Genomic DNA, 25,374 nt, shown 5'->3' on the forward strand with positions numbered 1-25,374 from the left:
GATAAAGAAAGTAACTCTAGGAGTCTGGAATCAGATTTGTTACAGTGTTGGTGAAAGTTGTCTACTATCTTGAGGAAACTTCTGACTGAAAAGCCCGTAGGTGTTGGGTATTGCTGATTTTGTCATTCAGTTGGCAGTCCATATATTTTTAAAATATTTTGCCAAGTATGGGAGACCAGTGATAAGGTTGATGATTTTCATTTTGGTAGGATCAGGGTCAATTTTTTTTATTGCAGTGAGGAGTAAGGTCATTCCAATGGTTTTGGATGTGGATAGTGGGATGACATAACCAGTGCATGTGATGGCTTTTCAATGCTGTTTACTGTGACTGCAGCAGAATGGTGTATTTTGGCTGAGAGGTCCCTTGGTATGAACGTCGGCTGATTCTGTCCAGTAATGGGAGGAGTACCTTTCTCTTTCTTGAGTCCAGTGACTTCATAAGACTTAGTTGAAATAGTTTTCAAATTAGTTTAATTAGATCACTAATTGGTATTAGTTTTCACTTTCAATGCCGCTAGATTTATTGAGCTGGTAAGTGGGATCAGAAGCCTGCTACTTTAGGAAGCAGAATACTGATTATAGCACTCTTTGGCATCATTTAGTCTGCCTATGAGAAATTAGTATTATAATATACCTTGAGTTTTTTTGTGTGTCTGTCTTGTGCGCAAGATGTATAAGAGCTTCATTAGATAGGCTCTTTTTTGCAATTCTGTTAATCTAATTATAGTGGTTGTTTTTGTGTGTTTACTTGATGAGATAATATGTGAGTTTTACTAGGTTTTATAGTTAAGTAATAGGAGGGACAATGGTGTCCACTATGTCAGAAAGATTATAGTTATATCGTCGTATTGGCAACTGAGGATTAGCATATGGAGTTTGAGATGTCTTGAAGAAGGTCTTGCCCCTGAACACATCAATGTTTTTGAGGCCTCTGCTAGTTTTCATGATTTTCAGGGTGAAGCACCCCATCTAGGACTGTGAGATTATGATAGAAAATTGATCCTAGATTGAATTTTTGTTTTCTGGCCTTTTTTATTGACTGGATAGGTAGCTGTCTTCTGCAAGACTTAAAGTGTTATGGGATTCATCCAAATGAGAAGGATATGTTAAATTGGTGATTTGGAAAGAGTCATTAGTGGTTTCAGGATATGGTTATTAGGTGAGAGTAATTCGAAGTTAAGTAACATAATATGTTGATTTATAAAGCACACTCTCATCTGAATCTTGGGTTTTCTGCACTGAGATAACTGAAGACAGATGTTTACTAATATCAAGCTCAATGGTTCTCATTTTATCAATCTTGGATGGATGTACAGCTGATATGACCTGTTGGGATTGGGTGTGACCATGAGGTCAAACAAAGATCTGTAGAGTAGATAATAGGTTGTTCCATTGAGCCAAGGATGCACAAGGTAAATATACGAAATTAAGGTTTTGGGCTCCTAAGGACAACTTGTGTGTGCAGAGCATTTCTCTTAGAGGCATCATTAGTAATATCATGCAGGGGATCCCTCTTGTATTTTTATGTTGAGCTGATTGGCTCATGTTCATGTTATTGCTCATGTGAGTGCTGCGGTCTTCGGACAGCCTCACTTGTGGTGGCGCACCACCGTCTGCCAGATTACAACTCTCACTGTCCTACCGGCGGTGGACCACTGGCTGCGCCAGGGAACAGTCATTCCCTGGCAGTGGCGGAGGTGCACCACAATGTAAAATACTCAGTGAGACTGCGCCAGTCCCGCTGAGCACCTTATAAGTTCCTGCACCGCCAGCCATTTCATGCCAGGAGCCCCACCATGAAAAGGCTGTTGGAGCAGGAACAAAGGGGTCCCTACAAGGCCACCATTGCCCCCCGCCATGGGGATACATTCAGGGGGGCACATGTATTCCCCCAAAGTTCCAGCACTGCATGGATATCACAGGCTCCGTCCATGCCGTGCTGGAACTTTTTTTGCCGTTCCCATTGTGGTGCCATGGGAAAGGCAAAGGATCGTCCGCCTTACACAAGTTCAACTCGTCATAAGGTGGGCAGTCACTGCGCAGTTTGGTTGGTGCTGTGTCGGAAGAGAGCTGGTGCAGCACCGCCAAAGTCATAATCCGTTCCATAATGTTTACTCCCAGCTCTAAGTGGCTAATTTTCATGAGTCTTGAGATGAGTACGTGAGAGGGGAAGGTAGGGGTTCATGGATTTTGTTGATGTCCTTTGTATGTATTTGAGGTGTGTGGGGAATAGCTTTAATTGGTGCCTGATGGGGGAAGCATGTTGGTTGATGGGAGAAGCATGTTCGTTAATGGGAGAAATAGAGAGACCTGTTGTGTGTGCTATGAAATGTAGGTGGGAAACTTTATTGTGTTGAGACGAGATATTCTGAAGGAAGTCAAAGGAGGCAGCAGGGGAGATTGGGGGAATCTGTGTTGGCTTTAATCTTCGTATAAGAGGTGAAAATGAATGTGAACGTACCTAGCTTTTTCTCTCTTGATTATGCTATTATTTGCCATTTTTGTAAACACTATTGTGAAGTTAGCAAGTTTACCGGAGGCATTTGCATTTTTTCCTAAGATATGGGTGATTGTGTTTCAGTGGGTGAAAAGGTATAGATTATTGTAGTCCATAAATCAACACCAATAATTAAAAATAGACCAGCCTTTATAGCCTCAGGCTCTTGAATATGATATTTATCTCAAATGAATGCTTGTACATGTTATTTATTCAGAGTCTTTGTGAGACTGGACAAGTACTTGCATAAGTGAAATGGCAAATGAAAAACTTCTTCAAAATATCCTGCCTCTGTCTAAGTTGACATGGGATCTGAAAGGTTCTTAAGACTAACCCCTGATTAGATGCAAAAAAAATGCACAAGGTGGAACACAAGTACACAATAATGTTTAAAAATAAAGTATTTACGGTCCAAACCTTTACGTAACAGTTGGACCTGAAACCTTGGTGTGGTATTCCCCTAAACCTTTTGCCGTCCCTTATCCTGTTTAGCAAAATTCATTTTTGTTGGCTTTAGGACTCTGTTCACTTTATTACTGCTAATCAGTGCTTCTGCTCTGTCCTTCAAACTTGGAAAAATCAGCTTACTCCCACTTGGCACATTTAATTTACTTGTAAGTCCATATATCAAGTTGTACTACATGTACCCGGGCCAGCAAATTAAATGCTACAAGTGGGCTTGCAGCACTCATTGTGCCAACCTTTTAGAACATGTCTAAGGCCTGCCTGTACAGCAGTTTAAACCTGCGATTTTGACCTGGCAAAAAAAACCATTTGCAAGGCCTAAATCTTCCTTTTTAATACATATAAGACACCCCTAAGGTATGCCCTAAAGGTTCATAGGGCTTGGTGCCCTATAAAACGTAGGACATGTGTACCTATGTTTTCCATGTCCTGGCAGTGGAAAACTTCTAAAGTCATTTTTCACTGTTCTGAGACTCCATCTCAATAAATAACACAGGGTTTCCTTAATTAGTTTAATAAATGATAACTTTTAATTGAGAACAGATACAAATATAGTGTTTACACTCGAATGAATTGTAAATGGTGAAGTTGGATTTTAAGTCACAATTCTGAAACTGCCATTTTTAGAAAGTTGGCATTTTCTCGTCCTACCATTTGTGCCTTCTGCCAGTATCCTGGATCACATGACTCTGAATAGCTCTGCTGTTGGGGTTTTTGTATTCATTCGAGACAGTGACATAAAAGGGATTAGGTGTGGGCACGATTTCACCGATCTGCCAGGGTAGCTTGAGATGGAGCTGTGCCTTGCCTAAAACTTCAAAGAGCTTGCCTCCAGCACACAGGAGACGGACACTAGCCTTTTGTCACCCCAGACCTCATGAAGCCTTGACAAGGAATGGGAAGAGTTTCCAGGAGCAGATATGGGGGTAGTTTAGGACCCCCTGCCCACTTTAATGCCTGGCACCAGGTATAAATATTGAATCTCTAGAGCAGGGGTACTCATAGTACGGCCCGCGGGCCGCCAGCGGCCCGGCAAACCTTTCTTGGTGGCCCGCGGACCTTGCAGACATCGTACCGGTGTTTGTTTAACAGTGTACGCAAACACAGACTCTGCTCTGTGGGGGCCCGGGGATTCAAGCGATAGTCAGAGTGGAGCTGCTGGGGCGCTAAGAGGTGAAATACAACAAAGCCTCGTTATCATGCAAATGGTCTCTTAAAGACCTGTCAAGTACTCGGGTGGGGCTGTGTGTGTGCCCTGGAAGGGAAGCTGCCTCAGCTGCCAGGGGAATAACGCAGCCCCCGTGGTGCGGGGGGCCCCCACGCTCCAGGGGCCCCCTCACTCTAAGCGAGGGAGACGGCTGCGCTTGCAAGCAAGCCTCTTCAGCCTCCCCAAGTCCCCATAAATTAAACTGTGCACGCACACCACGATGACGGCATCTAAGCCTCCGAGTCTTCCCTCTCATTCTATCTCGCCCCTTAATGAAAACCGAGACTTCAAGAAACGGGTATTACCCTCTCTTTCCTCCTTTCGTTTATTTGCTCCCTGTGAAATGGATCCAAAAAAGAATAACATTTTTGCTGGAAACGTTGTCTTTCTCTGACACAAGTGCAGCCTCCGGGTGGAGAGAAATAAAACATTCCAAATGTGAAAAATAAATAACTAATTAAAGCAAGACAGAGTTGTTGCAAGATGTCCAGATTGATTTATTTACACCTAAACACATTAGTGCCACTTTACAGTGTTTGCCAGGGAAGTGATACTTTTGTTTACTCCTCTTTCTTTGAACAACATAGTTTTCCCTGTGTGGGAAAGTGCACCTTGCCTGGAGGTACTGAAATACCTGCTTGATGAGTGAATTGGAAAACAAAATGTGTACAGCGACTGTGTGTTACGAATGTGGTCTTTTTATACCATACTGCCTATGTTTTGAAAGAATATAAGCAATGGGCACTGAAACGGGTTCCTTCCGGGCCCTGTAGTCATGGCCTTACCTTTTCATGCAAAAGCACTCACTAATTTCAGAATAATGAGTGTAAAAGGAAAAAGGTAACCATGACTGAGAGGGAGGGAGACGGGGAGAGGGAGGGAGACGGAGAGGGAGGGAGAGAGGGGAAGAGGGGGAGAGGGAGGGAGGGAGAGAGGGAGGGAGGGAGACAGGGAGGGAGGGAGACAGAGAGGGGGGAGACAGAGAGGGGGGAGACAGAGAGGGGGAGACAGAGAGGGGGAGACAAAGAGGGGGGAGACAGAGAGGGGGGAGACAGAGGGAGACGGAGAGGGAGGGAGAGAGAGAGGGGGAGAGAGAGGGAGGGAGACAGGGAGGGAGACGGAGAGGGAGAGAGAGAGAGGGGGAGAGAGAGAGAGGGAGGAAGGGAGAGAGGGAGGGAGACAGGGAGGGAGGGAGACAGAGAGGGGGGAGACAGAGAGGGGGAGACAGAGAGGGGGAGACAGAGAGGGGGGAGACAGAGAGGGGGGAGACAGAGAGGGGGGAGACAGAGAAGGGGGGAGACAGAGGGAGACGGAGAGGGAGGGTGAGAGAGAGGGGGAGAGAGAGGGAGGGAGACAGGGAGGGAGGGAGACAGAGGGGGAGGGAGACAGAGGGGGGAGGGAGACAGAGAGGGGGAGACGGAGAGAGACGGAGAGGGAGAGAGACGGATAGAAGGAGAGAGGGAGGGAGACGGAGGGAGAGGGAGGGAGACGAGGGAGACAGAGGGAGAGCGAGGGAGACGGAGGACAGAGGGAGACGGAGGAGGGAGGGAGGGAGATAGAGAGAGGGAGAGAGAGAGAGATGTGTATGCCGGGTCCGGTGGCTCAGTGGACGAAGGCGTCCGCTGCAGGGACCTGTGTTCCACCTCATGGTCAAATTTTTTTTTGTTGCTCTAGCCCCGCCCCCTCCCCCAATGACCCCGCCCCCAAGCTGCGGACCTCGGCCACAAACCACACTGTAAATTTGGCCCCCAAGAGAAAGTTTGTGAGTACCCCTGCTCTTTACATTACAGAGAAACACTGCCTTGTCCCCAAGATGACTACCCTGCTGCTACCAGAGGACTGCCCTGCTGCTTGAGGTCTACCTTGCTCTCTGAGAAGGAAGACTTGACCTGATCCTTTAATACCAGCCTAACCTGTGTGTCTCCAAGGATCAGTTGGCTGACCTCCTGTCTGATCTACAGGGACACAACAAGCTCCAGAGGCCCCCCTTGCAGCTACACTGGACCTTCTTGGACCTCTAACTGGACCAGCCTAAGCCCTGCTGGCCTCTGCTGGATTGAGTTCCTGATCCTCAAGATGTGCCTCCCCAGGTCCACTCCTGTACCCTTAGAATCAGTTGAGCTCCTCCAAAAAAGAAAGGTGAAATCATGATGTTTAAGGCTCTTTGCAACCGCGAACAGAGCTGTTCACACCAAGACTCTGCCACCCGCAATGACCACCAGCAATACAAAATCTTCACTTCGCTTCACTGCTACCGCAATGACAACCGACGGCAACTGCAATGCGAAGCCCTAGCAATGACCGTCCATGACTAGCAACCAGCTCTTCACGCGACAGCGACGATAGCCAGCGCCTCCCGGCCTGCTGTTTGCTATGCTGATGACCACTCACAATACACTCCCTGCTCCTCATGGCCGCCTCCACCATGAATGGAACTCTTTGCGCAGGACTTGGAGGAGGTAACTCTTTCAGCATGACTAATCTTGTCCCTGTATCCAACCTGCACTTTAACATGGTCAGCAAGAACTTGTGATATCCCCCAATTTAGCACGACCAGAAGACTGTGATTAGTGCTTTGTGCTTTTGAGTGCTATATTTACTTAAAAGTTCAACGTTGAATATCTCCAGTTCTACTGATTGGATATTTGGCATTCTGGTACCATTTTATTTAATACAATGTACTTTATTTTCCTAAATTGGTTTGGGATTTTTCGTGTGTTGTCTTTTCTCTCATTTACTGCTTGTGTGAGGCATAGATACTTTACATATAGCCTTTAAGTTAAGCCTGACTGCTTTGTGCCAAGCTACCCGAGAGTTATGTGCAGCTTCATTTAGTGACTTTTGTGGTTCACCCTGACAAGGAACGTGGTTGTTGCCTGAGTGGGGTTTCAACCGCTCTCAACCAATAACCCTTATTTCTTACAACAACTACAACAAAAAGAAGAAACCTTCATACGAGGAAGCAGAAGAAACAAAATGTCAATGCCACTGAGATCAGCCACTAACATGAAAGTAGCCAGTTACACATGAAGCTTGATGGTTGCTCTTTAAAAGTCTCTCACTTTTTTCACTGTTTATCTCAGCTTCATTGATGGATGCATAAACACTGGCTCTGCCTGAATAGCCACAAAACCATAATTCTACTAATGGGATCTGTCTCTCCAAACCATTAGAATTATCCCTGGCCTGAACCCTTGGGTAGGCCTGGGCGGCAAATTCCGTTCCGCTCGCGGAATTTGCGGAATTTCGGTAATTTCACGTTCCGCGGAGAACGCGAAATTGCCCAAAAATCTGCTTTCCGCGACTTCGCGAAATTTTTTCTTGTTCGCGTTCTCAAAATGCGTGTTCGCGAGATATTTCTCCCCGAGCACGCAAACAGCAACTGTGAACAGGGAAAAAGCATCGCGAACATGCAATTCCGCGTGTTCGCGGAATTTCTGCATGTTCGCGGAGATTTTTTACCGTTTCGCGGAGATTTGCGTAACGCGATTAAGCAAATTCTGCCCACCCCTACCCTTGGGTACCCACCACTAGCCAGTGAAAAAATTGCATAACCCTAGTCTGCTGTTGGATAGCAGTGTCTCTTTATCTCCTCATATAAATACTGTTACAAACTCTGCTTTCCACCATTTTCACCTACTGCATGGTGACCCCCCCCACTCTGGCCTCTCCCAACAAATTGACATTTTGTTGCAGTAATAGTATTCTCACTCTACGGTTATAACAGCCCATGCACTGGCCTCCCTGATGATACTCTATATAAGCCTCAATGGGTCTACAACCATGCTACCCGGCACCTGTTTGGCCGTAGTCTCTAGAACTATATCTCTCCTTCACTACAGAGCCTTCACTGGCTCTCCGTGAACGAATGAGTTAACCTAAATCTCCTATGCTTTGCCAACAAATCATTGCATGGATGATGAATGGACTATTTGTCCAGGCTGTTCTACTCCTATTTTCCATTGGGAAAATTATGAATTTTGCAACCATAACGTACTGTGCAATTGATTGTACCATCATAATAGGTTTGGTGGCAGGATTCTCCATAAGTATTGATCATCCATATGGATATCCATCTGAAAATATCTATGACTTGAACCCCACTTCAGCAGAGTCCGAAAACTGTTAAAACACATCTAGTCAAACAATTAAATGAATTACCCTCTGATGTTGCCATCTGCACCTTACCCAGACTAGTAAGACACTTATAACCATTCCATGATATCTTGGTGACTTGAACCACTATACAGAAACCTTAAATACACAAATATAGAAGTATTTAGAGGTCAATAGTGTCCTACTGGAAATTGTAGGAAACTAGGTTTACCATAGTAGGAGAGAGAGAGGCTAATGACTTGTGCAACTGTAGCTAAACTCATTTAGAGTAAAGGCATACTAATTCCTATTGGAAAAACATTTTTGGAATGAATCCCTAGTTTGCTGTTGGTGCCACAGCAGACGCAGAAAAGCCTTCCTCAAAGTTTTTATGTGGTACATGCATATCAATGGTAAAACCAACAGTTAAATAAATAAGCAACTTAGCATTTCCAAACAAATTCAATTAAAAAGAAAATACTTTCAGGATTAAAATCACACAAAATTAAGAAAATCTGATAAAGAAATCATAACTTATGAAAACAACACAGACCATTTTAAAGGAAACTCCAACTCCAATACCTGCTGTTTGTGTGTCAGTGATCAGGTTTCAAACAGCCTCTAAAGTTGACCTGTTATAGAGCAACGTTTGAACAGGCAGTTTCTTCACCCCTGTTATATATATAAAGTATGACCAGAATTTAGGGATCCTCTGAGGCTGAACAGTGATAAAACAAGGCCAGGGAAGGTTTGACAGTTCATGTTATGGAAAGTTAAATGTCACCTGTGGACTACATCACTTATTGTGCCATCCCCTAGTGTGACAGGAAAAACATGGCTTTAGGCCTACCATTGTAGCCTGACTGCTGCAGTTTAAACCTTTATTATGAATTGTTAAAATAACCCTTTTTGACTGATAAAAACCTCCATTTTAAATATAAGTAAGTCACCGCTATGTATGCCTTGCAGCCCATGAGGTTGGATGCATGGGATTTAAAAGTGGGACATGAAGAAAATTGTCAACATATCCCTAGAGTGACATAAAAGCTACTTTTGCTGTAAAAGGCTGAACTGCCCAAGAACTCCAATGTATACAATCAGAATACAGATTAAAATGCTAATCCTGTACCTCGACAATGAGACCAGCAAGAAAGTAATTAAACAACTATTTTTAATAGTAATAAAAATTCAATTCAATGGTGAAGTCAGCTTTCTATTAAATAGTAAAGAAAGTAACTTTAAAAAAACATCACTTTTCCTGCCTGATGTTTCTGGAGGCTAATTTGCTAACGTTCTAGCAAATCCCAGCCTGTGCTCATCCCATGAATAGATGTGAAAAAGGTGTGAATATTGTTACAGTATCACACAATAAGCTGACATTAGTGGACAGATATGACTCATCTGATCCCAATGGAATGTTCAGGGTAGGCATTGTGGGTTCTGTTGACACCACAGTGTCAAATCCTGACTGACAGGTCTGTTGAGCCACATGTAACACTTTGGTACACGTGAAAGCAAAGGAATAAGATGCCAGGACTATTCTTGCATATTCCCTGTATGGTTGCGGAATGACGCTTCTTTTGTTCTACCAGAATTCTGTCTCTGGGTTTATTGTGGGTACAGTGTCTGCTTCAAAATGGATTTTAGTGTTAGATGTGGGAAGACACTAGGATCATCACAGCATCAGGAACCTAATTAATTGTGGCCGAAGACCTTCACCATCTTGATTTTTCCCTGGCACATTACATTGTGGTCCTGTTTCCAGTACTGCAAACAGGAACTTCTGAAAACGTAGGTAGGCCAGGACTTGGGAACAATTACTCCACTGGTACAAGAGAAACTAGAATGCCTTGGGGCACCCCAAATCCACAGACTGATACACCATGCAACTTTTGGCCCTAACCCAGTCTTCCTCAGAACACTGCTAGACTTATAAAAGGATTGAAAGGACCTGAGGAAGCTGGACCCCCCTTTCACTTGAACTTAAAGGACAGAAAGATCTCTAAGGTTCATAAGTCTGATCCCCTGGATGGCTACAGGAACATGAAAAGCTGAAGAGGACATTCCCGTGAAGCATGCCAGCTGACCAGTGGCTTTTAGACCTGGACAGGACACTTCTGTTGCCCTCTGAATGACTGTATCAAAAAAAGAGAGGGGGGACCAGGAGCTGGTTAATGGTCCAGTGCCTATGCTCCGAGAAGTCAATAGGGTAATCACTAGAAGGCACTGTTCCAGAGTCGGTATGGTTGAAAGTCAACCAAGGCCAGACCTCAACAAGAGGCGAAAAAAGAAAAAGAGATAGATCTATGGGTTTTTTGGTCTAGGGTGAGGTACTCTGGATGGGGGGAGACAGCAAAAGTGTCTCTTGTTGCCCTCACACATCCCGAGGGATGTCATGCTTCATCATCGGGCGGTGCTCCTCGTCGGGCCGGCGGTGCAATGCCCTACGGGTCCCCCGAAGGGTCTCTTTAGCGGAGATCTTTTAGAGAGCTGCCGATGGGTGCATGCGGGTATGTGGAGGGGGAGTACCGGGGTTAGTGGTGAAGGTAGTGTGTGCAAGGATAAAAATACCTAAGGGTTACCTGGGAGTCTATTTTAATAAGATGGTACCCTTGGTACAATAAAAATCGTGAAAAAATTGTTACTTGTCGAGACGTAATGTGTCTGTGGTAACTGGAGATAAAGGTCAAATGGTCGACATGTTTCGCGCCTTTTAGTGGTCAGAAAGATCCATGGCGTTTCATCAGGACCAGTAGAGGTGAAAAGTGTGGGAAGAGGTGCCCAGACTATGTGTAGTGGGAGGGGTAAAAAATCACCCTCTCACTAGGCAACAGGGGGGGGAGTGAAGTGTCTCCTAAACAGGTAGTGTGTGAAAAAGGAGTCTGTTGTGCCCCCTTTGCATTGGACCTAGACCAAAAAAGGATAAAACATAACAAAGTGAAGAAGTTAAAATACATATGCGGAGGTGCCATGTCAATCTGCATATGTAAGCAGCAATGAGAGAAATCACACATTGCATAGAGACAATCACAATATCATACATCTGGGGGCCCAGGCTACTCTCGAGTTGGGAGGAGCGGGCAGCTGTGGGTGTAGTCCCATGCCAGTCATAGATGGTAGGTTACGGGTCCCGGTGGCGGTCACAGAACCCAGCTGGAGGGTCGCTAGGTAAACTGCTGTACCCCGCGGGGCCCCAAAAACCTCCACTAGGCGGCGCAGCGGGCTCACCAGGCGTGTTATCCAACGGGCAAGTCACAGAGACATGTGCATTGCTAAGGTGAGTTTCACAAGTAGATCCGCAGGTTCAACACGAGTAAAGTGCACATAGAGTGGTCTTACCTATAGAAAGAGTTGGGATTACTCCTTGAGTTTAAAAGCGGCGTAGGAGGCCCACACCATCTAGGGCTGATAGCCGGTAATGATAGGTATCAGCAGGGAGTACCCGGTGGGTAAAGGAGACAAAGTGGAGCGTCAGGTTTACTTACATAGTTGCAAAATGTAGAGCAGGGTGAAGACTTACGTTGTGATCTGAGTAGGTAGGTCCGCTCGAGGAATACTCACGGGTTGCTCAGGTGACGGCACTGGAAACCTGCCCGGTCCAGACGCCTGCTCGAAGGTAACTGAATTGGCCTAGCCCGTGTTATTTAAGGAGTGAGACCCGTGTTTGAAGGAGGTGCCTACTTCCGGTATTGAGGAGACGCTGAGTCATGTGGGCCCGGAGCTGCGCATGTGTAGTAAAACCTAAAGTTTCAGTATTCTATCGCGCATGCGTGTTAGAGTTTATGCGCATGCGTGGTGTGTGTAGAAAGTGACACTACGCGCATGCGGGCCGTGAAGCAATCTCGGTATGTTATTGCCGGAAAAGAAAACTAGACAACAAAGATATGACTAGTATGTAATGTAGGGATGCCTCGGCTAAAAATGTGTGTCACTGTTAGCCTCTGACGGGTCCGCCCGGCCTGATACCAAGGTCGAGGGTATGTCAGAGTTTGTGGGGGGTGAGGTGGTTCCGCGCTATCGGGCCCTTAAGGTGTATAGATGTGATAGTCCCATTGTCTACCGGTTGATGTTAAAATATAGCACTATCACAAGTTAATTGGTGCGACTTAGAAAAGGATCGACAGGTGGTTGCCTGAGTCGTGTTGAGTGAGGCATAACTCAGAGCTATAAAAGCTGTGGTTGGTATACCATCCGTTGTCTGCTGCTACAGGCGCGTTCCTAGAGGAAAAAACGGATTGTAGGATGGACTGCACATTACAAATGTATTCAGATATGGCCGTATTATAGCTCGGTCCATGGGATATCGTCGTTGAGCCCCTGGGTGTCTGTGTGTAGGCGGTGCACCCAGCGTTGTTCACGTCTAAAGAGTGACTCACTGGTCCAGTTGGTATTAGATTCCAAGATGGTCCATAGGATCGCTTCACAAGGGTGCCCTTTTTCCAAAAAGTGGTTCGTCAACTTAGTGGCTGTGCGGGCTCGCCTAATGGTACTCTTGTGTTCACTGATCCTCGTTTTGATGGATCTGGTGGTCATACCGACATAGTAAAGTTCGCATGGGCGCGAAATCAAGTATATACAATTAGTGGTATTACAGTTCGTATCCTTTTTTGGTCTAGGTCCAATGCAAAGGGGGCACAACAGACTCCTTTTTCACACACTACCTGTTTAGGAGACACTTCACTCCCCCCCCTGTTGCCTAGTGAGAGGGTGATTTTTTACCCCTCCCACTACACATAGTCTGGGCACCTCTTCCCACACTTTTCACCTCTACTGGTCCTGATGAAACGCCATGGATCTTTCTGACCACTAAAAGGCGCGAAACATGTCGACCATTTGACCTTTATCTCCAGTTACCACAGACACATTACGTCTCGACAAGTAACAATTTTTTCACGATTTTTATTGTACCAAGGGTACCATCTTATTAAAATAGCCTCCCAGGTAACCCTTAGGTATTTTTATCCTTGCACACACTACCTTCACCACTAACCCCGGTACTCCCCCTCCACATACCCGCATGCACCCATCGGCAGCTCTCTAAAAGATCTCCGCTAAAGAGACCCTTCGGGGGACCCGTAGGGCATTGCACCGCCGGCCCGACGAGGAGCACCGCCCGATGATGAAGCATGACATCCCTCGGGATGTGTGAGGGCAACAAGAGACACTTTTGCTGTCTCCCCCCATCCAGAGTACCTCACCCTAGACCAAAAAACACATAGATCTATCTCTTTTTCTTTTTTCGCCTCTTGTTGAGGTCTGGCCTTGGTTGACTTTCAACCATACCGACCCTGGAACAGTGCCTTCTAGTGATTGCCCTCTGAATGACACCCTGACAGTCTCTAAGTGTCTCCACCCGAGGTCCTCCTGTCCTGTGGTTGTTTGGGCACCAAAAAAAGTTTTGGAACTTTTTCAAAGCTTTTACTCCACAGTTCCTGAGCTTCAAAGGCACCAATCATTAATATGCTCTTTCCAGCAGTTTCACCATATCAGATTGAATTTTAAGTTTTTCCTGCGTAATAAAGAGTTTTTTCTCAAAAAAAATACAAAGTCGCTTTTATGATTGCGACTTTGAAACATTTACAAACTTCCCTACTTTCCTACTAACATGTACAATCCTACTTGATGTATCCGACACCCACTCCAACAAGGTTGGCCTCAAACCGCACATAGGTCCTGGTCTACTGTAACCATTGAATACCATTGGCTCTTTGTGCATTTTTTACAATATTTTCAGTGAAATCTATACAAATTCATGTCTTTGGTTCCCATGATTGGATTTAGGTCATTTGTATGTCATTTTGCTTATTAGATTTTCTATATTTTTTATAACTTTGGAGTGAAATTTTTATTGTGTTGTGTTTTTTTCCTTTTTTAACTGTTTTAGTACTTCTAAATGCTTCAAGTTAAGCCTGCCTGTTCTGTGACATTGCTACCAGAGATTGAGCTCAGATTTAAATAATAAAACCTTGGACTGGACCTATAAAGTCAGTGACTTTATTACTTTTGGTGGACTACTATCCACCCTAACTAATAAGGGACTTTCTCACAGGTAAGCTTAGCATATTGTCCCAGTCTTTTGAAGATGGAGATTTTCAAAGTCCACGCATTTACAAAAGAGTTGTACATTTTTCTTGTCGTGCTCTAAAAGTCCTCAAGCTTCACGGATAGTCTTTTTGTTCACTAGGCCACATGATCACGTTATGAATGGCTTATGACAGCTTTGAATCAGGAACACAGCTGAATGCCCAGTTGACAGTACCCCATAGTACAGGGACTCTGTTGGATTAGAAGCAATATATTTACGCTAAAATTCTGAGACTGATTATAATGGATTGTGATATTAGACAAGACTAATGTGCGGACTATTTGGGTGAGAGGAATCGCGGTTTCTTTTACTCTTGAATTTTCATTGGTTTTACAGAGTGGTGCTATTAATGTAGAATATCAACTTAATTAATTTGTTATGTTACAGGCTGATACATTGGCTGCCAAATTATCTACAATTTTGGATTGATCGGTTGGAATAATAGTTTGATGTTAGATACCAATGACATTGGTGGACTTTTATGTGGGTGATTTTTCTAAATGGCATACTTTCTCGGAATTAGAGGAAAAACCAGGAGGTAAGCGTTAGTGAATCAATACAGAATATGGTGTTGATATTGTTAGCTTGCAAAGATGCTGTTGCCTCATGCCACTATTATCTTAATTCTAAGGTTATTTTTTATTTTTTTCTCTAATCTCCAATAGAATATTTGGGGAACACTACTTTGAAAGGTACTTTGATTTTTAAACCGTTTCAAATGTTAAATACACGTTGGATGTGCACAAGGAGTGTTCTAATCATTTAACTGCACCACAACCAACACTGGGGCATTACACAGATTTACTTGCACTATATACTTCTTTCACGTAGAACAACAATTACTTGCTGTAAAAATGCTCGAATAGAAACCAAATGTGGATGACACTTGACTTTCGCATGCTAAGTGTGCACAACACTTTTGATTCCTTTTGCTTGGTCATTTGTAACACGGAGGAGACCTTGTTGGTATAATTCGATGTATTGTAATATCGTTCTCTGAATGAAAATCATTTATATCAATTCCAGCCCTGAGGAAGTCATAGGGTGTACTACCCGTATGCGACGAAACGCGTTGGTGTAAGGGATTGGAAGAACACATAACGATTAAAGAACTGGAGAAGCCCAAGAAAGAAATATATTTGTGTTTACTTTTATTACATGTATTTTATTTGCGTGTGCTTCAGAAATTGTCAAAATTTGTACCAAACTTTGTTTTGGAAATTTTGGGTGGGTTCAGGTGATTGCCCCCAATTCTTGAATGCACAGCAGGACTTGGTAATTTCACATATTTTGTGTAATCTTTTATGAGCGCTTTGTAATAACTCTTCTTTCACCCAACTTTCGTAAACTGTATGTTAAGAGTAGGCGGCTCTAATAGCACATTATAACAAATCAACACCAAAATGACTGATAATCTAGATAGAGACAGAATGTCGGCAGAGTTATTTGAGAACTTGAATAAAGGTAGTACTGTAACTGAAGCAGTGAAAAGCGTTGACCATAAGCAGAATGAAGGTCTGCGTGACAAATTTATGAGGCTAGAAAGACTTAAACGTGCAGAAATGTCAAAGTGGTAGGACGGTGCAACTCTCAAGCACTACGTTAAACTTAATAGGATTCCCAGAGGCCTACGTTCACAGATCATCCCAACGTACGATCATTTGGACGAAGACCTCCTCAATATTTGGGAGAGAGAGTTAGTATCAAGCTCAATGAAGTTGATGGATATCTTGATAGAGAATGCCGAAAGTAAAGTTGTGAAGCTTCAAAGTGAAATAGTACAATTAGAATCTGAGATCGCGGCACTGAACATGCCAGAGCCTATGGCCAAAAACTATGATATTTTGAGGAAGATTCTATCCAATCACCAGAATGATATAAAACAAAGAAAAGCCCGAAAATTAAAACGTGATGAGTTAGACTACAACAGTGGAAGGGTATTTACCTTTTCAAGTAAATATGATTATTTGATTCAAACTGATAAAGATAAACAATTGTCCAAACCATCTTCTGTCAGCTCCAGTAGTACTTCATTGAGTACAATACAGACGAGTGACAGTGATCTAGAAGGGGGATCCGTAACAGCAATGAGACAAACAAACCCTTTAGGCAACTTTTCCTTTATGCAAGAGGTGAATCGGATAAAGAGGGGAAAATGTTGATATTGTTAGCTTGCAAAGATGCTGTTGCCTCATGCCACTGTTATCTTAATTCTAAGGTTATTTTTTATTTTGTTCTCTAATCTCCAATAGAATATTTGGGGAATACTACTTTGAAAGGTACTTTGATTTTTAAACCGTTTCAAATGTTAAATACACGCTGGATGTGCACAAGGAGTGTTGTAATCATTTAACTGCACTGCAACCAACACTGGGGCATTACACAGATTTACTTGCACTATATATTTTTTTCACGTAGAACAACAATTACTTGGTGTAAAAATGCTCGAATAGAAACCAAATTTGGATGACACTTGACTTTCGCATGCTAAGTGAGCACAACACTTTTGATTCCTTTTGCTTGGTCATTTGTAACACGGAGGAGACCTTGGTGGTAGAATTCGATGTATTGTAATATCGTTCTCTGAATGAAAATAATTCGTATCAATTCCAGCCCTGAGGAAGTCATAGGGTGTACTACCCGTATGCGACGAAACGCGTTGGTGTAAGGGATTGGAAGAACACATAACGATTAAAGAACTGGAGAAGCCCAAGAAAGAAATATATTTGTGTTTACTTTTATTACATGTATTTTATTTGCGTGTGCTTCAGAAATTGTCAAAATTTGTACCAAACTTTGTTTTGGAAATTTTGGGTGGGTTCGGGTGACTGCCCCCCATTCTTGATTGCACAGTAGGACTTGGTAATTTCACATATTTTGTGTAATCTTTTATGAGCGCCTTGAAATAACTCTTCTTTCACCCAACTTTCGTAAACTGCGCAGTTGACAGTGGTTTGCTAGCTTTCTTATAAGTAGATACAGTTTCCCTGTCTATCTTGATTATTTAACGCTCTCCCAGCTCAAGATAAAAGTTCATACAGCAATCAGGCATCTTAGGTAATCAAGAGGCTACCTTCCTTATCCCTTACACTGTATCCAGGCCAAGAGACTCAGAGTAAATCTGGAGACCCTCTCCTGATACTCACTCATCAATTAAATTGAAATTATCACAGAAAGCAGGCAGAATGTTCTCCTTCTCTGTTCTTATCAGTTCTTCCCTGAATGTGAGGAAGCAGCACGTTTGAAATGTGAACTCAGTTGTGATTGGTGACAATGTCTCCTAAGTGAATAAAGGTAAAGTTTGTCCACATTCTCGACCTAAGTTTATTACATTGTGGCCTAGTTCCTGCCTCCCAAAGTTGCCTTAAGGTAAAGGCTATCCCACAGTCCTAAAGATCACCTATAATGTCTGTTCACTTACACTCCCTTTCTCTCTCCAAACTTTGCCCATGCTAGCCCACTCCTGCCTCCGGAGGACTAATGATAAACCCCACCCGTGACATCTGCTTCGACCTCAGGTAGGATAGGTCAACATGCTGTGTATTTGAGTATCATTAATTGAAAGTTCATCTTGCACTCTAAAGTCTCATTACATGTGGTTTGAACTTGCTCAAAACAATTTAAGTCCATGTCACTTAGTTTCAGAACTGTCAATGGCATCTTCTAAGAGATATGGTTTGTTAGACGTATGCATTGCATAAAAACCATCTTCACTCCCACTTCCCTCCACCTTTGCACAGTATATAAAACATTTTACAGTCATCACCTGCATTCTCCTGGACTTTCACAAAATCCATGTACATCATGGCATCCTGGTTTGCAATCAGTCCCTAAAAGGAAGAAATTATTCTTTGTAAATGATCTAGTATGTTATAAGTACATCATTGCACAGCTTTCATTTATCCATGTGTAGATTAGATGTGTATCACAGTAAGTAGATGCACTGTATCAAGTACTGTGGTTGCATTTGACTTCAAACTAGAAATATGTATGAGGAGATGCTGATATATCTGGATAGCTAAGCATTGCTGAGCAAAATGAGCTGCACATCTTAATTAATTGTATTCAACTCTACCATTAGCTCTGATGCTTATGTGATCATGAGAGCCCCACGTGTTTACACCAGTGTTTTTTTCCATTATATCTGAGGATCTCCTGTTAATCAAAGACACATATGAGACAAATGTCCACGTTGTTACACCTGTATAATTCTCCCTCTCTTACATAATTTTACTTGAGTTCTTTGAATCATGTTCTCGTTCAATTTCATCCATTTCTACTTCACTACTCATTGCTTGTATTTTAACTCTCTTGTGCCCTTTTCCAGTTTCCTTTACACTTGTTCATATGGTGTGCTTCAACAGGAAGAATGTCTGCAGAAGCATACCTAGTAATCATAAACCTCCCTTGTACCTGAATTTATTGTCATTTGTTGCCAATTTTGCAACCAAGAAGCATGCACAGTGCTAACTTCTTAATACCACCATGCAAACCTGGGTCAAGGCATTGTTGTTTAATACTTCTGCTATGAAGTGGTTTATAGGCTGACATCCTGTCCATCCTTATGGAGATTAAATCACATTTATAATAGGTCAGTATATGTTATTATGAAATGGACCTGCTATTAGATGTACTCTTGTTCTCTGTGACAGCCATATGGATGTATTTTCTAGCATGTGGTCCCTTATTTGAAATGTGTGCCATTGTATGGAATAAGCATCTGGTTTGAAGCATCAGTATTTTGTTATGTTTATGTTATACAGACTTTTACAGCGCAATAGCATGTGGGAGGGTATTATGGTGCAAAGTAGGTGTTTATCTATCCAAACCTAGGGCCTAGAGTTACTACTCCAAAAGCCAAGCCGTCGGCTTCTTGCAGAAGTGAAGAAAAGGCTCTTTTGTGTAGTGGTAGGTCGTTCCACACATTAGGAGCTATGTAGGAGAAACCTCAACCCAGTGATTTGGGTTTCTGTGTGTGTGGAATGTGTGCAAGTAGGAGTTTGGACGAGCAGAGGTGTCTAGAAGTTTTGTGAAAACAGATGTGATTATTGGTGTATGCTGGGCCTGTATTATGCAGTGCCTAGAAAGCGTGGGCGAGGAGTTTGAATTGTATTTGTTTGTGTATGGGTAGCCAAGGAGCTACTTCAGGCGTGGTGTCATGTGAATGCGGCCTGGGAGGTTGAGAGCAATTTTGGCCCCTGATTCTGAATGGCTGCAGTCTTATGGTGAGTTTTTTTGCTGATTCTGGCATAGAGGGATAGTCCAGCTTGCTTGTCACAAGGGTGTGCGTGATAGTGTTCCAGGTGCTGCCTAGGAGAAATTTGAAAATCTTCCTCAGCATCTTCAGGGAATGGCAGCATGAGGTGGTGACAGCGTTGACTTTGGCAGTCATGTCGAGCTTGCTGCTGATGATGATCCTGAGGTTCTTGATGTAGGTGGTGTGGGTAGGTGTTCGTCCTAGCTCTGTTGGCCACAAGGTGGCATCACACCAAGAAGAGATCTTTCCAGAGGATCACGATTTTGGTCTTGTGGGTCTTCAGCTTTCTGCCGTTCTGCCTTCATCCAGTGAGCAATTTAGTTATGCAGGCTTTGAACTTCATCCAGGTACTGTGCGTCCGTTCCATGAGGGAGAGAATGAGTGGATGGGTTTCATTATAGAGGTGATTTCCTCTTGCATGAGGATGGGCCATGTGGTTAGCATTGGTTCTTTGGATTAGATCAAAAAGCGTTTGGTGAGATCTGTCGGGTCTGGTTGTGGGTTGAAGTTACTGTTACTGTAAATAGTAGCAATTTTGTTGCTAAAGAATCGAGAAATTTTGCTGAAGAGGTCCTGCGAGGGAGTTGATCAAGTGGAGGTGGCTGCTAGTGAGTTGAAATCCCTCACAATGACGAATATTTATTTTCTTCTGTTGCTGCTGACATCCATGTGGTCCACCAGAGTGGTGCATGTCGTGGTCCGAGTCATTTGGTGATAGCTTCTTCTCAGGACAAATTTGAATGTACCAATATTGGTATTGGCACGGCTAATTCTCCATTAGTACTCAATTGTTTGCAGTGGTATCTCATCAGTCTGACTTCCTCAATGTACCCACTGGGTTGTTGCATTGCTTTGTTTGAGGAGGGCCAGTGAAAAAGTGGTGATCACATTGTTGAAATTCATGATGGCTTTGCGGAGGCTGTCACAGTGTTCTGGTCAGTGGGTTTTGAGATTGGTGGTTCAGTTCTTGTCAGTGATGCTGTTGCAGTTTTGACAGGCTGATCTGACAGTGATGAGCCTGTGTTGTACTAGAACGGGAAGCTAAACTTGTTGAGGGAGTGGTCTGTCCAGGAGGTTGGTGTGCATTTGTCAACTCTGTTGTTGTCAAATGTGGTAAAAATAGGGTCTAGGGAGTCTTATGATATGGGAAGGTCACTTTACTTGTTCTGTAATGCCCAGTTGTGGTCGCCGTGATCCACCAGACGTAGATTCAGATCTCCAAGGGGGATGTAATTACTAGTGTTGAGGGCCAGTAGTGCGGCAAATTCTATGATGTTGGTAAAGTTGGTGCATGATCCAGGTGATCTGTGGATGAGATTGCGCTTAGGGTGAAGTTGCCTGTGATGTGGAGCTTGAGCGACTCGTGTTCCATGTTGGAGGATGACGTGCCTGCGGAGGGGGTTCAGCTGATGGTGATTTTGTGGACTATGGTGCTTCCGTCTCTTGGATTGTGAAGTCTTTCTTGCCTGGTGCTCTTGTAGCCAGGGGGTGGCTGTGACGATGTCATGTGTTGATGCAGGTTTCAGTGAGAAAACGTTGGTTCAGGCCGCTGTCTTGCAGTACGTCCCAGATCTTAGTTGCATGTTTTGTGAATGAGCAGGTGTTAAGGAGCATGTATGTGACTGCAGTGTTGAGTGGGGGTTGCAGGACTGTATGAGTGTGAGAAGTTGAGTTGCATTGACTCGCTGGTGGGGGCAGGGGATCGTGCGGGGGGGTCACGCGGGGAAGGGGTTGCACGGGGAGGGGAGGTTAATTTAATAAAATGTAAAAAAAATAAAACTTACCTTCACCTCCGGTCCCACGTCGCGTCTCTTGCTCTCTCTCTGCTCCAGGAAGCAGAAGCAGACAGCCTTCCTCCCCTCCCCCAAGCCAATCACAATGCTGCAATGGCAGCGTTGTGATTGGCTAGGACGCGGTCCATACAGGCGTCTATGGGGTGGCCGTTTTCTCCAAGCAGGCTGCATGCAGCCTACATGGAGAAAACGGGAGAGTGCTCATGACTGGTTTGGTCAGCCCTGGGGCCGACAAAACAGTCAGTGCCCATAACATTGGGCTAGCCATTCCTCCCCGACCCGTCCGCCCCCAACCAAACCCTTCTTCAGCTTTCTCCCAGTGCGAGAAGCAGAAACAGAAAATGTTATTTATACATTTTATGTTTCTGCTTCTTGCACTGCGAGAAAGCAGTGGGGCGACGCTCCTCCGCCTGTGTGGAGGAGCTGCCCCTGAGTGTGAGAGAGTGAGGTGTGGGGTGCTGTCGGAGCAGGTGCTGTGAGTGTCGGGTGTGAGTAAGTGTTGTGTGGTGCAACGAGGCATCAGGGTGAGGAGCAGAGGCCGAGGTTGAGAACACGGAGGGTTCCTTGGGGTAATGAGGCAGGAGAGAGCACTAGGGTTGCTGCCACTGGGTGCGGTACAGGCACAGGTGCTGGTAGACAGGCTTGCCTTTGGGCCCTGCAGCCACCATAAAGTAGGTCCTCAGAGGGGAGTATGTGCATGCCAACTTTTTGTAGCATGTGATACCAGGGTTGACAGCATTTCTTCTTAAGACATAAGAATATTACACGAAAAGGAAAACTAGGAAAAACTCACAGGTTATGCACGTCGGAAACGATATGGAGAAGGAAAGGTTCTTCTTTCAGACGAAAAGTACGAGTGAATTTCGGCTGGAAAAATCTTGACTCTTAATAGAGTAGAAGTTAAATTGTTTATCAATATGTGACACGGTATTTTTCTCATGTAAAAAGTCTTATTTTTCATCAACATACCCTAGTTTGGAATGCAAAGGTATGGCCACGAAGAGCTGTTTCTTCCTCCTCCAAAGGCATGCTGGTACATCCTTGAATGGTTGTGAAGGGTATTAAATTGTGTGACTAGAGATAGGTACATTTTTATTACACCCTGGGAGTCAGGGACATTATAAAATATCGGCCATTGAGAACTCAGACGAGCTTTTCGGATTGCTTCCTTCTAAATGATGTTCCTGTGTCGGACCCCTAGGGACAGAAATTGTGGTTTTGGAGTATGCACTCAGTAGGTCCTGGAGAGGTCAGTAGCAGTGGCTTGTGTAAGGTCAGTCAGGGTCATGCATTCAAAGGGCAGACAAACCAGGCAAGTAAACACCTGTGGCAATAAAGACTGGAGGTAGGGCTAAACCAGCTAGGACACATTGCGCGAGACGGGGGGTGGGGGGGGGCGGGGTGATTCAGAGCATGAGGCTGATGGCAGCTTTCATCTGTCACCCGTTTGTTCTGAGCAGCTACCCTGGTCAGGAGAACAATCAGCGCTTGCTAAGAAAAAGGCTGCTAATGCTGTTCCACCTTTATTAAAAAATCGGCATCTTCGGTGTAAGCAAGTCTCTCATAATATAGATGGATGGATGTATGTATGGATGGATGGATGGGTGGATGGATGGATGGGTGGATGGATGGATGGAGCGAGCGATAGGATAGATTTCACAAAGTTGCACACCCCTTGGAGCGCTCTGTATGTAGAGTGTGCCCTGTTGTTGGTGTCGCCTGAGGAGGCGCTCCATTCACGTCACAGGAGGCATGGGGAAATCGGCAAAATTGAGGGAATAATGTGCTCATTATTGGCAGGTAAAGTTTTAATTCTACCGAAAAAAAACAATTTTTTAAATACAGACTAAAAAAAGTCTAGATAAAAAAAATCACGGTTTATCACTCAAATTTAAAGGAATGGTTTCATGGTGTAACAGTTGAATTCTAGAATTTGCAGTCTGATGTCACTTGATTAAAAATGTTGTAAAACTTTCAACTGCAAACGATGTCAAGAGATGGTGTAGATGATTAGGCACTGCAAATGACATCACTTGCTTATTGTTTGAACCACTTAAGGAAGCGTGAGGCAGACACAATCAGAATGGCCAGCTGGGAATTGTGAAATGGATGGCTCGCTATTTAGATTCCATTTTTCAAACCTATTCCGGGTTTTGCTTTTTTTGCTCCATCCTCTAACATCCCCATATATAAAAAAAATGCATGCACACTACAAATGAGCAACGGCAAGACGGTAACATAATGGTTAGTTCGACACTTTTTACATAAAAATGAATCAGATTTATATCTCGAACGTGGTTGCATTTGTTTAGCTTTCATACTTCCCAGACAGTATTCTAACATTTGCAAATACAGTCCAATGCTTCGATACCTTAATAACTCATATAGTGTCCTGGGACTGGGAGATCATGTGGTGACATATAAGGAGTGTCTTCTATCTTGATACATGGCACATAATTTATAATTTCAGAGTACAAACCCATGAAATATGCGTGTGAGGTATGAGATGCTTGTGATAACAGGTTATGAACATGTTTTCTCTGGATCGTGTATTCAAAAAAAAACATATCCTATTAACCATAACTAATATTTAAATGTGAAACATCGTTACAGGAAAGCATTCCAAAGGGATACATGGTATAGTAACAGCTATTAAAAACATGGTTGAGTGAAAACAGTAAACTGGAAGCAGCAGATGTGATAGTTAGACAGAAAAATAGCCACACATGTGGGAAGCAAATACTCAGAATAAAAGATAGGAGCCAAGCAGATTGAAGGCAGATAGATGGGCAGCTGCAAAGACGTATCATTTTATGTGGGTCAAAGATAGATAGATAGATAGATAGATAGATAGATAGATAGATAGATAGATAGATAGATAGATAGAAGAGTTTATCATATAAAACATAAAATGGAGATGTATCATATAGGTAAAAGAAAGGAGAGACACGTAGAAGAGTAGAATTGGAAGATAGATAGACAGATAGATAGATAGATAGATAGATAGATAGATAGATAGACAGACAGACAGACAGACAGACAGACAGACAGACAGATAGATAGATAGATAGATAGATAGATGCTTTAGAAAGACGATGCAGCTAGAGATAATGAACCATACATAAATGCGGCAGGAAAGCGACAGAAAAGACGATTAAACAGCACACGGTTTATGGTATCCTGCTCGCCGATTCCTGGGGAGAATTTATTACCGTCATGTTAATTTATAGTTTAATATCACTAAACGTATCTTTGCACGTGTCACTACATGTACTTTACCTTTGCACAATGATACATAAACCCTGAGAATGGCAAGTTATGCGCAAAGTTAAATACGTGCAACTTGCTGAGTGGGAGGGAACCTGGGGCATTTATTTGCAGGCTCGGGGGCAGGAACAGCGCCGAATGCACGGCGCATCCCTCCTCTTACCTCGGGCGGCGGACACTGCGGACTGCAGGAGCACGAAGCAGAGGAGGCTGAGAGTCTGGCAATTCATGGCCGGTGCTGAGTGCCGCGGGAGCCCGTGGTGTGCGGATGCGGATGAGAGGACAGAGCATGCTGCCCAAGACGCGCGTGGAGCCCGGCGCGGTCCTGCAGGCGCCGCTGCAGCTGCTGCGGGTGTGGGGGGCGCTCAACAGCGCCTCCAGCGGCCGCCCTCGGCTCCTCCTCTGGAGACCCGGGGGCGCACGGGAAGGGGATAGCAGGTATGGGCGGGTTTCGTGTCGCTCTCTGAGCCCTCTTTCTCAGCGTGTTATGACTTAAGCCTTTACAAGACACATATCCCTCACCCCTCTCCTCGCGCACCTTACACCTTACGAGCAGGGTTAAGCGGTCCGACCCTCAGCCGTTCTGTACTGGTAACCCTGAGAACCACTAATGTTTAGCGGGAAAGGTATTTGTATCTTGAATGGTGACTAGTCGCACTATGTTTATCTACAAACCAAAACACCTGACAGGACAGAAAGGCCAATGCC

General features: G+C 44.0%; 1 protein-coding gene across 1 annotated transcript in view; it reads right to left on the bottom strand.

Moving 5' to 3' along the window:
* The window catches only part of DLK1 (delta like non-canonical Notch ligand 1), a 160,665-nt gene extending 135,624 nt beyond the window's left edge, over window positions 1–25,041 (bottom strand). The window contains exons 1-2 of the mRNA XM_085626355.1: window positions 24,830–25,041; window positions 18,116–18,179 (exon numbers count right to left, since the gene is read on the bottom strand). Of these exons, the coding sequence (XP_085482481.1) occupies window positions 18,116–18,179; window positions 24,830–24,896 (131 nt within the window). The 5' untranslated portion in view covers window positions 24,897–25,041. The remainder of the gene's footprint in view (window positions 1–18,115; window positions 18,180–24,829) is intronic.
* Between the last annotated feature and the right edge of the window lie 333 nt (window positions 25,042–25,374).

Source organism: Triturus cristatus, chromosome 9 (genome assembly GCF_964204655.1).
Source record: "Triturus cristatus chromosome 9, aTriCri1.1, whole genome shotgun sequence".
Taxonomy (NCBI): Eukaryota; Metazoa; Chordata; class Amphibia; order Caudata; family Salamandridae; genus Triturus; species Triturus cristatus.